Consider the following 15,499-nt stretch of genomic DNA (forward strand, 5'->3'; position numbering starts at 1 on the left):
AAACTATTAATTATACTTAGTATTGTTAGGTGCACAGTGCATCATTTTTCAGGTGCTACATGACCAGGAGTAGATCTGGAGCAAACTCCATAGTCAGTGTTGATAATTGCAGTTGTCCTTGTAGTAGAGCAGACAGCTTTGTTTTGCCTATATCAGGATTCATTAAAGCAGGGCTGTCAACCTCGTGGCCCACGGGCCAGATGTGTCACGCGCTGGCCATGCCCATGCTCGGTTTAGCGAAGGGGGGGAAAGTTGCGATACATCACGTGACACCACCATGACTACGCGAGTTTGACATCCCTGCATTAGAGTAATAGAAATGTATAAATGAAATATTTCATTTATTTTCATGGCCTTTGTTTAATACATATAATACTGCACTGAAAAGAATTAAATGAATAAATATGCAGTGTTATTGCTTGTTGTAATTTAATGATACTTGCATATTACTGTTTTTGTGAAGAATTGTTCATATGTAATGTCAAAGGATAGTTTGACTGCCCATGGTGCTCAGTGCCCAGAATTCGGTGTCCAGAACAGGATATAGCTATGAGCTGCTCCATTCAGTAATGAATGTGTAGCTGTAAAACCTTCAATAATTACAACTGAAAATATAACTTTATTTGCAGCCATTGATGAAGAATAGTATGCAATTTAATACCTGTGATGAATTCAGAGTGATGAATATGAATTTGTGAATAAGCCTATGATTGAATAACCAGTTTTGTGCAGTGTTCTTATTTTCAATAGTTGAAATCCAATTGAAATATACATAATAACTCTTAATTCTTGAAAAAATTAGTTTCCTTATAAGAGGCAAGAGCGGGCTTAACTGCATATGTATCAGACAATGTAATGCTTAACTGGAAAGAGCTTCAGTGACATCATATGTGAATATTAAATCCATATTATTGACAGAAATAGATTCATGGTTTCTTTTACTCTGCAGAGGAAAAAGTTGGAAGTATTTTTGTTAATATATAAATAAATCACTTTATTGCATGCATGTGATAATCAAAAGAAACAATAGCAAGTTATAAGCATTTCACAGAACAATAAGTAGTGAGAATTGGTTGTTACCCAATGTATCAGTCATGAGGAAAGGTTTTCAGGAATAGCACAATATATTAGTAAAAGTTAGACTTTCCTTTTAGAAAAAAATATTTGCAAAGAAAAGATTAAATGAAAAATGCCTTAATGTTATAGTGCCAGCTAACTTGTATCTTTTGATTTCTATGCTGGGTCAAGTCATCAAAATGAAGAAGACTTCCTGATTTTCCCCTCTTTTTTTCCAGCACCAATAGCTGCAGGAACAGGCCCTAATTTCTCACTCTCAGATTTGGAAAGTTCCTCGTATTACAGTATGAGCCCAGGAGCAATGAGGAGATCTTTACCAAGCACCTCTTCTACCAGGTAATTTCTGTATAGTATCTTTGTTGAATTAAAAGGTTGACATGATAAGTGTTTGGAGCAATCCAATATGGATAGAAATTGAAAGCTACCTAGAGTCCTATTGCAAAATAAATCCCAACAGTAGATATGACTTTATTTCTACAAGGTTCAAAGTTTATGCTGGCATAACAAAATTACTGAAGTAATAAACTAAGTTGCTTTACACAAAAAAATAAAGGCATGAAAGGGCCTCCACACCATTAGATTTCAAGCAGGAATTGCTCTTTGCACATCTAATCCATGAATGTTGCATTTAGGGTCAATTGTTCAAGTGGCAAGTTATGTACAATCATCTTTAGAAAAGTAAGTAGCAGTAACCATTTCCTCTGAAACTCAACAACTATGGCACTGCAGTTACTTTTAAACAGCAACCTGTGCAATAGCATCTTATGATATGTCATTCTTTTTGCCTATTGTAAGCAGACAAGGTCCTTCTCTCTTGGCCCAGCATACCTCACAGATGTGAAAATAGGAGGAGAGTCTATATACACTGCCTTGAACTCCTGGATAAAGGGCTTGATATTAACCTAACAAACAAATAGAGTATCTTTATGTGATCTTTCAGGAGTTAGATCAAAATATAGGTACTCCTTAACTTATAACAATTCATTTAGTAACTGTTTGAAGTTAAAAAAAACAGCACTGAAAAAAGTAACATAACAGGTCTTCACATTATAATCATTGCAACTTCCGCATGCACCAATGATCAAAATTCAGATGCTTGGCAACCAATTTTTTTTTAAAATGACCTTTTTTCTCATGAGGAGTTGACTTTATGGGGAAACTTAATTTTAAAAATTGGAAAAAAGATGGTGGCATAGAAAAATTAAATGGAACCAAATGATAGATGATTATGTATTTTGAACATACTCTGTGTTAAGATACTAATACCATCTACCATATGTAACCTAAATGCAATATTTACAGTTACAACATTTGTTAACAACATTGTTTGGACCAGCAGTGTTTCCAGTTTCTGAGACATCTGAAACATTAGAACAACTTGTAAAATCCTTTACAGATATAGACTACCAAACTAAGACATAAGAAGAGGCCGTGATTTTTCTCTTTTTCTATTAACTTTCATAAGTGTGTGAGAATTCTGTTCCCCTCCATAATGTCCTAATTCAGCAAACTGCAAGATCACGAAGAAGAAATCAAATCATTGCAGCAAGTTAAGGGAAATAGAGAAGTAACATATTCATTTCTTATGTTTAACAGTAATAAAAAAAAAAGACACCTTGGGAAGGGAACGCTCACAATCAGAGCTTTGTCAGATCATTTATATAGCAATAAACCATGTTTTCTATTCACATTTCTGCTCCATATGTGTAAGACACATTTAAATTGTTAGAAGAGATTCTACAGTAGAATAGAAAAGCTTGCAGAACGTTGCAAGAACAGTGAACAACTAGATGAAAAGGTTGATGGTATTGTAAGAACAGTTGCTGAGAAAAATCATGTATGTTTGAACAACTGTTGTTTAAAAATCAGCTCAAAAATAAAATGTTAGTCCAATAAATAATAAAACTATCATCTTAACTCCTTTTGCAGCATTGGTTGCTTCATAACTAACATAGAGCTCCTTTATATGTGTTCAGCAAAAGAAGAAAGTCTTATGGAAGTAACATGATTGTAAAGTTGTCCCACATATTGTTACATATAGAATTTTAAAATATAGTTAAACCTACAATACAGGTAGTCCTTGATTTACAACAGTTCACTAAGTGATATTCAAAGTTACAACATCACTGAAAAAAGTGTTATGACCATTTTTCTCATGACCATTGCAGCATCCCCATGGTCACGTAATCTAGATTGTTAAAATAGACATGATATCAATGATACTTAAAAGTAAAGCACAGCTGTCATTCTTATCTGCTTCTACAAATACCTGATACAGATAAGAAGCTAAGTAAAATAGCATCAGTAATGAATAGCTGCACAGTATTTTTGCTGCTTCCTCATATTGCTTTTGTAAGGCAAAAAAGTCTTAAATTATTCACTTCTAAATGTATTTACTTAGAAGCATATTTATATTGATTCTAGTAAATTTACTTCAAAGTACATTTTAGGATTGTTGCTTAGCAAAATGATTGAGGCAATGATTGTATGGTAAGAAAAATCTGTTGTTGACATTTGCATTTCCTCATAAACTTAGGGATCAGAGGGTTTTTTTTAGCATTCCTCAGCAATGACAGGACTCTTATTACAATTATTTTAAAAATAAATGACTAGCCATTCATGAGATCAAATGAAATATAAGAGCAGCTGAGGTCATACAACTATACATGCCCATTTATATTTACCATATTTGTGTAATACACCTGCCTTTCAGTGGTGGGTTCCTCCCGGTTCCGCCCAGTTCCACTGAGTCGGTAGCAGTGACGATATGATGTCTACCAAACCGGTTCTGCCCCCCCATCCCATGTTATTCTTACCTTTTATTTGGCCCCACCCCCAATCTATTGCTGCCTCCTGAGTCGCAGCTGATGGGCTATAAGGAAAAAAACTGTTTAAACTCTTGCCGTGGGGCTTCAAAGGGCTGCCCTACAGCTGATCAGTGGTAAAAGGCAATTTGGTGGTAGATCTGTGCCTGCAAAAATAAATGGGTAGACCAGTTCCTGCAAAAATACATGAGTAGACTGGTGCCTGCAAAAATAAATGGGTACACCGGTGCCTGCAAAAATACATGAGTAGACCAGTGCCTGCAAAAATACATGAGTAGACCAGTGCCTGCAAAAATAAATGGGTAGACCGGTACAGCTCTGCAAGCAGTTAAAAGCCTGGTAGACCAATACCTCTGCTAAATCCTAAAGAATTATCACTTGACCATCAAGCCACGCCCACAAAATAAGCCACGCCCACAGAACCGGCAGTGGATTATTACTTTTAATAGAGATTTTATAGAAAAAAAATGTCTCTGAGTTCACATAATAGTCAAAATTTTAGGCTCTGAAGGGTCTGCTTTATTTTTTACATAGAAAAATGCAATAGGTTCATAAAGCTGACGGTAGTTTTTCTGACCTTGTTATGGAAAAAATATTCAGTAAGTTCTTCTAACTCTAGATTTGAAATCCAAGGATTCCTAGCTCTCCAATTCCTCACATTATTTTGTCAAAATTCAAGTCAGCTACTATGATGGTTATATTATGCCATAACATTGTTACAGGAAGTAGGAAATGTAAATGTCAAGGAGGGAATAATCATCTTTCTGCTCTTCTTCTCTGAACTGTACGAATTAAAAATGGTGGGTTTTTTTGGCTTCAAGGCCTAAATTTGGGATTTCTACCCTAAAGAAACCAAGATTTTCTTTCATTGGCTCCTTAACAGTAATTTTGCTTCATTTCTAGGTCTTAATGGATTTGGTCTCTCAATATTTTGACCTTTTCCTAAAATATTTATTTTGCTTATCTAGGTATAATTATTCACACAACTATATTCATTCCTTTGTAAAGAACATGTCTACATTAAAATAAATAGAAAATGTCATATGTAAACTATGCAGACAGCATGCTGACCATATATATATATGGTCCATATATATTTGTAGCTTATACTTCAAGTACGGTACCGAAAATAACATTATCTACATGTATAAGGAAATTGTCAAATCTATAAAAATTAAAAAATAACAAATACAGTGAACCTTGACTGAATAGAATAGAATAGAATTCTTTATTGGCCAAGTGTGATTGGACACACAAGGAATTTGTCTTTGATGTATGTGCTCTCAGTGTTCATAAGGAGAATAAAATACATTCATCAAGAATAAAAAGATACAACACTTCATACATTTATAAACAGTTTAATACAGAAGTAGGAGTATCTTTTGAGACTCATACATTCATCCAATGGTAAATAGGATGTTACGTGTGAACATGGGATATTACAAGTGTCTGACAACATGTAAAATGATGACTGGATTTGGTCCACTGCATCTGAAGTCTGCCACTGAGGCCCAGTGTAAGCATTTGAGGATTAATGTAAGCAAAAATGTTGTAAGGAAGCAAAACCAAGATTAGGATAAACCAGTGTTCAATGATCATGAATAGAAAAAACTGAGAATGTGAATGTGACCTGCTTAGCAACCAAAATTCTGGTCCCAATTATGGCTCTAAGATGAGGACTACCTGTACAGTATAAACAAATATGGCCAGGAGCAATATCTCCCAAGTCTTGATATTGTTGCTCTTATCATGCCAGAACTGTACATGGTACTAACTGTACCATATAGCTATAAAATGTTAATTTGCTTCAAGGAATATATAACACATAGGAATCTATTAAAAAACAAATCTACCTTATCCTGCACCTCTGAATTCTTCTTTAGCAAACAGAGGAGCATATAAATGCAGCCTGCTGTTTGGAATGATCCAACCAATATCTAAGGATAGCTTCTTAAGAAGTATGGAAATAAGCCACACAGCAAGCTTTAAGACAATTTCGTTTATTATCTGGAAATGCAATAAAGTGGGTTTCAGACAATTCCCCAAACTTATGGAGACTTTCCACATATACTTTGTGAATGAACAGCAAGGGGTGGCTGCTAGCCACTAGCAATGATGTCTCTACGTAGTGGTGTATCTAATTCAGTCTTAAAATGTACAAGATGTGTATCTAAATCTCCAATACCCATTACAGATGTAACTGAAACTCATATTATGCCTTAAGGAACATTCACACACATAGAACCCTTTACATGAAATCACATCCTTTTATTTATTTTTCCCCTTTCTCTTTCTAAAAATTGGTTTCTGCCCAAACTGAAAGGAAATGCAAGTCCATCTGTTTCTTTTTCAGAGAAACTGCTTGTCTCTAACCATCATACTTCAATTTTCTCCAAGAAAATGCTCAAGGAAAGCATTATTTCCCACTGTAGGGCATGATGGCTAAAAGATCTGGTTAAAAGATCCAGAAGGTTAACAGGGAAAAAGAAGGTGCAGTAGCTACATCACCTATAGATAAGAACTAGCCATTTGTGCTGGAATGTAACCCTGCAAGATAATCTGATATTTTATTTATCTCCCTTCAAGGTTGTGCATTAATACGTATATGCTTCGATTCTAGTTCCACAAAGCGTCTCAAATCTGTAGAGGATGAAATGGACAGTCCTGGTGAAGAGCCATTCTATACCAGCCAAGGGCGGTCCCCAGGAAGTGGGAGTCAATCAAGTGGATGGCATGAAGTGGAGCCAGGTAAATAAAGTCACCCAGGTGGCTTTGGAGGAAGGGGGGAGTTTTTAGCATTCCTGAACTCCATTTACTGATTCTGATGAGAACTAGTATTAATGTGTGAATTGGTATTTGAAAGGCTAGGGGAGCTGAATACATCTGCAGCTGTAAATCCTTTGTTAATATCCATTTTGTTCTTTAGGCAAGCATTTGTAGTATTGAATAATGGTTTCCATGGTTGTCAAGGTTTTCTTATCCCAAAATATTACTCTCAATTAGATTGGCTTGCCCCCAAAAGGAGTGTACGCTGCCACTGTATTTTATTGTCAAACGACAGATGCTTGATTCTTCTTAAAAAAGAAAAGAAAAGAAACACAAAACCTTTCAAATTGTTCCCTTAAATTGATTTTATTCTGCCATAGCATTGTCGGAAAAGAAGTGCTTTTGTTAATTTGAAAGTTTGTACTGTGGCTTTATTAGGTAATTTTCAAGTCTCTTTTTATTTAATATTGTATAAGTCACTACATATTTATTTATTTATTTGAAAGATATTGCCACCCATCAAGCAGCTCTGGACATCTTACGACAACCATAAAACCAATAAATAAAACAATAATTGGGATGTCCCACAGAAGGTTCAGGTATCCTGCTTCCATACCTTCTAACCGTAGAATCCCAGCCCATAAGTAAAAAGATGAGTCTCAACAGCCTTCCAAAAGGCTACAAGGGTGGAAATTGTTGAATTGCCAGCAGGAGAGGGTTTCATAAAGTAGCGACTGAAAAGGCTTACTTCCAAGATCCTGCTAGATGACAAAATTTCAAAGAGAGGATCTGGAGCATGCCCACCCTATCTGATTTAGTAAGATGGGCTGATATTCTTAGCAAAAGATGGTGCTGTAAATAACCAGGTTCCATGCCACATAAAGCTTTAAAGATGACCATCACCTTGAATTGCACCCAGAAAAAAAAATGGAAGCCATGCAGTCAATAAACAACACACAGAGAGAGATATAGATATATAACTTATTTTATGTGTAGTTTCTTGCAAAGTAGCACTAAGACTGTTTTTTTATCCTCCATACTTATCCTCCATACTTTCAGTATAGGAAACCATTGCGGAAGGATTCTAATGTCATAAGTCATCTGATTTAATGTTTTCTAACCACAAATCCTATAAAGCCTGTGTTCTCTTTTGACATTGGGATGGTTGAGAACAAGATATATTTAAATTAGATAAAACAATTTTTTTAATCAGTCTTATTTTTCTTTAATTGCTTCCAAGAGAAACTATTTCGGGGTCCTCTATATGGGCTGGTTTCAAAACTGTATGACTGGAAAGCATGAGAGACAAGGGACGTATCTGGGAGTGGCCAATATTTTTGATGGTCAGTATTTCTCAGATGACTAAATTATTTCTCCTATTTATCAGGGTGCTGATAAATTTCTGGAGGGCCTGGTAAAAATGAGAGAAGTGATGTCCTTAATGTGTATCATGTGCTGCAAAATGAAAAGGAAAAACTATGTGAAATTATTAGACCTGAGAAAACAAAATGAATAAACAGGATGTTTAGGATCTGGAATCATTGCTTTGAGATGATGTTCACCAGAGTAATTTGGACTGTTCATTCCATTTTCATCTTGGCTTAAAAAAAATCAGATTTTTACACTTTTTCTTTTCTGACTTTTTTCTTTGCTAGTTGTTTTAATATACTAGTGCTGAAGTTTTAAAAAATAGAAAGTCATCTTTTCATTCAACTCTGGGCAGAGTATGCTTTCCACCTAGTGGGGAAATATATTTCAATATTTTTCTCCCAGTTAAAAAATGGGAGAAAGTCTGTTTTAAGCCTTTTGCTAAATTTTATCAGTATTGCATGATTGCTTGCATATCATAATGTAACATTTCATACATACAAATGGTGTGAAAACTGTGGATTTAAATTAATGCTTTATTGTTGCAAGTGTTGGAGTAAACTTTGGAAAGATCATACAGAATATGGACAAGTTTAAGGATATCCACACAGGATATACAGTATCTTGGGAGTATTGTTCCTTTTTTTAGTTTCAAGACAGACAGTATATTAAACACTGAAACTCTGTTGTCACTTTAAATTTATTCAGTCTCCTAATACACTGTCTTAATTGCAAGATTCTTGCCCTGAGCAGGGGGTAGGACTAAAGGAACTCCACTCCTTTCTGACTTTCAAATTCTGTGTTTCTGTGATTTGTGGCTCAGTCAAGCAAAACAGCGCATTAAATCTTCGCTCCTAATATTATACTCATGGAGACTCACATCCATTTACCTGCACTCCAGTGTGCTTGGGGAGTTCTCAGGCCTGGAATGGCTGGAGTCTGCCAGAAAAGATGAATTTCCTTTCACACAGGAAGACTCTGCAAAGTAAAACAAAGCAGACACGAAGTAAATTATTTCTGCTTTTCAAATATCTCTTGTGGTATCCGCTTTACCGTTAACTTTATCTCAGCACTTTCATCACGTAAATTTTTGCTAACGGAGAAGGAAGGCAAAAGGCGATAATGAAGATACTTGCTTGGGAAGTCATGCAGCTTCAGGCTTGGATTTGCACTATACTACAGTTCTATAGGTGACTTCATTTTAAAAATTAGCATAATCAGTTACGTAGCTGTGAATGCACCTAAAAAGCTCTTGGCTTAAAAATTCATTTTATTTTGATTTGCCACAATCAAATGTACTCTGTGAAGCTGAATAATATAAAAAGTTGTCTTTTACCTTTTTTTCTCTCTTTTTTTTCTCAAAATTGCATATTTTAACCCACTAAAGATGCTGTGCCCTTCTTAAACAATGTAACCATTTTTAAAATTGACAGTTGTCTGGCCTAATTTTAATGAACATTATAAACAGATATTTAATTTTAAAATGAACAGTATCCTCCCGCCTCTTTTAGTTAACATGACTATTTTTTCTGTGCCCAAAATAGTTTAGGCACAGAACTACAGTACTACAGTGTTTTTAAAAATATGACTATTGTCCCTCAAAAACAAGTTTAATTATTTGATAATTTTGCAGAAGCTCCAATCTAGTTGGCTTGTCTGGTTGCATATTTTTCAGGCATTTTTTGAATTGGGAGTTATAGGCAGGTTGCCAATGAAGAACCATGAATTGTAATATAAAGCAGGTTATTACTGTACTATTGTCTGACATTAAAATGCACGTTCAAAAACCAGAGTTAATTTTATCATGTTGTAGAGAATGCTTCATAATTTTTTCTCATTGCAGTTTGTAACAAATGCCCATGGTAGGATAAAGCTTTGGTCTTGTAATCGGATGAGTGTAAGAGGCTGCCATGTGAATTTTGAATAAATCCTAGGAGGAGATGCCTAAGTCTTTTGAAACAACATTCTGAAACAACTTTTGTGCTAATCTTATATGTATTCTATAAAGTTCTGTGAATCTTAGGGGTCCTTCTGGTTTCTTTATTACTTTTTCTTGGAAAATAGGAATCTTCTGCTTATAAGTTTCTGTTAGGAGCTTTCTGATAACTAATGCTCTATACACAAGTGCAAGGACTCTATATGAAAAATATATGTACGGAGCAGTAAGAAATTAGATAAGTACTGTCAGACCTTGTAAAGAATGAGGCAGGATAACCCAGAGTAGAACAGAAAGCAAAACAGAAGCAATTCTTAAGGCAACTGAAGAGGAATTCTCTTATTTCCCAACTGAAATATCTTAACAGAAAACAATTACAGAAGTTGGACGTTATCACATGGCACATTTTGGCATATTGGTATAAATAGGTTTCACTTTTAATATGACTAATGCACTTCTTTAGCTAATTTTATGGTTATGGCATTGAATTCCAGGATATCATCATGAAAATCATATTCTTGAGTGCTACAGCAATGCTAAGAAAGTCCCAATTGCTACAAAATGTTAGCTTTGAAAGTAAGGGAGAGATCACTTGAATTTAAAGTATAGATTTAAAATATGTATATTGAGATACAATAGCCTCTTTATATAGTTTGGTCTACTTAAGGCATGAGGCTAGAAACCGGGAGACTGTAAGTTCTAGCCTGCCTTAGTCACGAAAACCAACTGGGTAACTTTGTACTAGTCACTCTCAGTCAGCCCAATTCAGCTCAGAGGGTTGTTGTGGAAAAATAGGAGGAGGAAAATGTGTTTGATATGTTCACTACCTTAAGTTGTTTATAACAAATAATAAAGTTGGAGCATTTACAACTTCTGGAGGCAAATTGTTCCACTGATTAATTGTTCTAACTGTCAGGAAATTTCTCCTTAGTTCTAAATTGCTTCTCTCCTTAATTAGTTTCCACCCATTGCTTCTATGGGTAGAAACTAATCAAGGAGAGAAGCAACTTAGAACTAAGGAGAAATTTCCTGACAGTTAGAACAATTAATCAGTGGAACAACTTGCCTCCAGAAGTTGTGAATGCTCCAACACTGGAAGTTTTTAAGAAGAGATTAGATAATCATTTGTCTGAGGTGGTGTAGGGTTTCCTGCCTAAGCAGGAGGTTGGACTAGAAGACCTCCAAGTTCCCTTCCAACTCTGTTATTCTAAATATAAATAAACAAACAAACAAATAAATAAATAAGTTATTATAACTCTTACAATTCCCAATTAAGCTTCTTTTAAAAATCAATTCTGTTTTTACTGTTATGTGTTTCTGAATTTCCCTAAGCAATTAAAATAAGAAGAAAAAAGCCACACAGCTTAATTTCCTTTGGATAAAAGCACACTGAAGAATTAATGGATTCTGTACAATATGTGCTTTATTTGTAAGTATTTTGTTATATGTTGAGTATTTGTTTGCCTCCCCTTGTAAGCAGAACACAAGGGGAGGCAAACACTCAACAGTCAATCCAGCTGTTATTTGTGTTGCTAAAACTGCATCAACAATTCCAGCTATTGCCATCTGACACCTTGTAACTGTCTGTTAACTTCTCTTTTCTGGTACATCTATAGTCTTTCTTTTTCTGTCATGGGGCATATTCACAAACATAGAGCCTACGCCCAAACCTTCATCTTGTAGATGAGTTATCTGTGCCTAGCTGGGGAATTCTGGAAGTTAGTCCACTTATCTTAAAGTTTTTGAGGTTGACACTGGTTTAAAAGACACTTACCATAGGAATAGGAAACCTCTGTTGGAATAATGTAAATTGCAGAGGCTCTTAAGACTAGTTCACACAAACCCTGTGCTAAATTGCAGGATCCAATCTGGACCAGTCACCAGGCCCAGAGGTTTAGTTTTCTGAGCTTTCAGACTCATGCTGGAGCCCATCTTTAGGGGACATCTCTCTGTGCTTTGGGCTATTTTGTGTGGGGTGTTGCATGTGGCTTTTTAGATGTTGATTGAAGTGTTGATCACTGGCTATTTAGTAATTGGTTGTTGTTTCGTGCTGCCAAGCACTCTCCTACTAAGTACTTGATAAGCTGGTGGTAAATCAGCACTTCTGTTAACTCAGGAAGAGCTCATTCTCCAGGCTTCTCTCACTTCCCTGGCTGTTTTTGTGCCTGCTTGTCCAACAATCTTAATAGCCACAAAAGCGAATGCATTGTTTGAATACATTCAATTTTTCAGCTAAGATTGTTGGAGAAGCAGGGCTTTACAGAGAAATATCAAAATTCAAAATAAGGAGGAGTTTCCTGATGGTGAAAGCTATTATACAGTAGAACACCCTGCCCCCTAGAGTCATCACTAATGGTTCTCAAGCAAATATTAGTCAACTTTTTGTCTGGGGTGATAATGATAATTCTTTCCCTGGACAAGTAATCTGAACTAGAAGTCCCTTCTAACCTTCAACGATGTGAAATACTTTCTCCCACTTCACTTATTTCTGAACTGCTAGGCACACTTACCAGTAAAACAGTGGGCCAGCCATCAGTTTTGTTTTCTGATACCTACTAGGCATTTGTGATGTCCAAATATATTTGTGAAACATGTTGTATTGTTCCCTTGGTGGGTTTTATTTAATTAAGATAATGATTTAAAAATGTAGATGGGCAAGGAATCATCCAAGTACCAAAATAGGTATCTGCAAGAGCATTGCTACCTGTAGATATCATGTCACATTTGTAAAACAATCAATTACTGTATATTCCTGATAGCCAATCCTATGATAGCTTTTTTGGTTTGCTTTGATGTTCTACTAGTAAGCACTGGAAGCAATTGTCATCCACTTTCAGGCACACAATATTTCACTGAGTCTAATGAATCATTGTAGCTGCCTTTTGTATACTGTTTACACAGCCTCACTTCAGTTATGCCCCTCTGACTACAGCCAACAAAAATCTATTAATGAATATGAAACTACAATAAATGCAGCAGGTCAATAGTAGTATTTGGAGACAAGTAGGAGCTTTCCATCTCAGCCATTAAGTAAAATAATTAAATACCCTTCATTTGTTCTTATAGACCTAGATACGATGACAGAAACTTAGCATTGGATCAATATGTCTCTCTTTCTTTGCAATTTATAGAGCAGCCAGTGACCATTATCTGTGACAATCATCTGTTTCATTGACATTATTGCATTAAAACCATAGAAGTTATAGATGGAAGGACTGTCAGAAAATTGCATCTTTTTTCCCTTAGGCAATGCAGTATATCTGCTGGAAGGTTTTTTTTTCTAAATACGAGTCCCTTTCCAATATTCCTTCACTATGTGGAACTTGTTTTAGCATGGTCTTTCCTATACCTGTGGAAGTCACAAGGGTTGGAATCCATATAATGGCCATTTATCACAACGGCGTCTTTCTATAATTGTTTTCTTTATTATAATAAAAGGAAAAATTCTGAACTTATTTTTATGGTTCACATAAAGAGAAGACTAATTACAGGTAGTCCTATAAACAGTTCATTTAGTGACTTTTTGAAGTTACAGCAGCATTAAAAAAGTGACTTATGACTGTTTTTCACACTTATGACCATTGCAGCATTCCCATGGTCATGTGTTCAAAATTCAGATGCTTGTCAACTGACTCATAGTTATGACGGACGCAGTGTCTTGGGGTCATGTGATCTCCTTTTCCCACCTTCCTACAAGCAAAATCAATGGGAAAGCCAGATTCACTTAGCAACTGCAGTGATTCACTTAAGGACTGTGGCAAGAAAGATCATAAAATAGGGCAAAATTCACTTAACAGCTGTCTTGCTTAGTAGCAAACGTTTTGAGCTCAATTGTGGTCCTAAGTCAAGATCTACCTGTATTCATTACTTACATATTTTCAGAAAGAAACCCACTTGAAGGGGAAGGTAACATTTCAGTCTTGGTACCCTCAGAATGAAAGTTAGGATTGTGAAACCTGGTTTTAGCCAGAATAATATGCATATATTTAAATATGAGTGTATTTAAACCCTGAGATTGTCTTGAGAAAGTGACCTTTAATAAGGTAGGACATCTTTTCTGAGGCATTGATGAAAAATTCTGATCAACGTAACTAATTATTTAAGCTTAACATTCAATTCCATGTCAGTTACACAAAAATATGCACAAATCTATTCCAGGTTTTTTAACTTGCTTTTTTTGCTTGCTTCAATTATAATTTTTAGAGGTATTTTTTCCCTTTCTTTCAATTTTTTCCCCGGGATATATTCTGTTCTTTTCCTATTATTTATCTGTCTTGGTTGTGTTGAATTCTTTAACCATATTATGCTTTGCAAAACTCTTAATCTTGTGCCTTTCAAAAGACAACTTAACTTGCAAGGACTGGTGTGGACTGAAACCATGCTGGATCTGCAGCCAGCTCAAATTTAGGCTGTGAAAGCATCAAGGAAAGTTATGGATGCTGGCTAAACCCTCTTCTATGTTAAGTGCAGATTTAACAAAAGAACGGTGACCTCTGCTTGATGCGGTCCTGATGTTTCAATGGCTGCTGCCCTTGTCGCTCCCACGTTGGAACACTGCATTGCAGATACTCTTGATAACTCTTTGAAAAGTTCATGACTGAAGCATAATTGAAGCATCTCCTTAATTTTAGTTAGTAAGTTCCCGATAAAAATTGCATCCATGGTCTGAAATAGTTTCCTGCCTGTCCTTCATCACACATCAAGGTGCTAAATTTGGTTTTTCCAAGTTCAGGCAAACAATCATTGATTTTATCAGGTTTCTTGTAGAGACAATTCATGCCATCATATATTTAATTTGGGGTCTGCTAAACAAGATCAAAAGGGATGCAGTGGCTCAGTGGCTAAGACGCTGAGCTTGTCGATCGAAAGATCGGCAGTTCAGCGGTTCAAATCCCTAATGCCGTGTAGTGGAGTGAGCTCCCGTTACTTGTCCCAGCTTCTGCCAACCTAGCAATTCGAAAGCACGTAAAAAATGCAAGTAGAAAAATAGGGACCACCTTTGGTGGGAAGGTAACAGTGTTCCGTGTGCCTTTGGCATTTAGTCAGACCACAGACCACGGAGACGTCTTCAGTCAGCGCTGGCTCTTCAGCTTTGAAACAGAGATGAGCACTGCCCCCTAGAGTCGGGAACGACTAGCACATATGTGCGAGGGGAACCGTTACCTTTACCTAAACAAGATTAGCTCTTCATTGATATCAGAAATGGACTGGATTCTGTATATCAATTACATTTTTTTCATCTCATTATAAATCCAATGCTATGGCATTCTCATTTATCCATATGTGTATTTTATTCTAACATTATTTTCCTTTGGTGTTTTTTTGAAAGATTGTTCAGCCCATTTCAATACACCCCCGATGATAGCTAATAAATCACAAAAGCTAAATAACATTAAAATAAATTTTGAAAACTAAGAAATCCGAACCATAGATTTTGTTCAGAGCTCTACCAAGTAAACAAATGATGAATAAATCAAAGAAAACTTCTCTATCTGTGTTCTATGTGCATAAAAAAACTATTCTGAAG

The 15,499-nt window shown here is 35.7% G+C and overlaps 1 protein-coding gene across 7 annotated transcripts in view; it reads left to right on the top strand.

Annotated features, from left to right (window-relative positions):
* The window catches only part of NFIA (nuclear factor I A), a 465,394-nt gene that overhangs the window by 379,258 nt on the left and 70,637 nt on the right, over window positions 1-15,499 (top strand). For all 7 annotated transcript variants that reach the window (XM_087889786.1, XM_087889785.1, XM_034415211.3 and 4 more), the window contains 2 exons: window positions 1,296-1,413; window positions 6,523-6,650. In XM_087889786.1, the coding sequence (XP_087745912.1) occupies window positions 1,296-1,413; window positions 6,523-6,650 (246 nt within the window). The remainder of the gene's footprint in view (window positions 1-1,295; window positions 1,414-6,522; window positions 6,651-15,499) is intronic.

This window comes from Pantherophis guttatus, chromosome 3, assembly GCF_059756535.1.
Source record: "Pantherophis guttatus breed Tessera chromosome 3, ASM5975653v1, whole genome shotgun sequence".
Lineage (NCBI taxonomy): Eukaryota > Metazoa > Chordata > Lepidosauria > Squamata > Colubridae > Pantherophis > Pantherophis guttatus.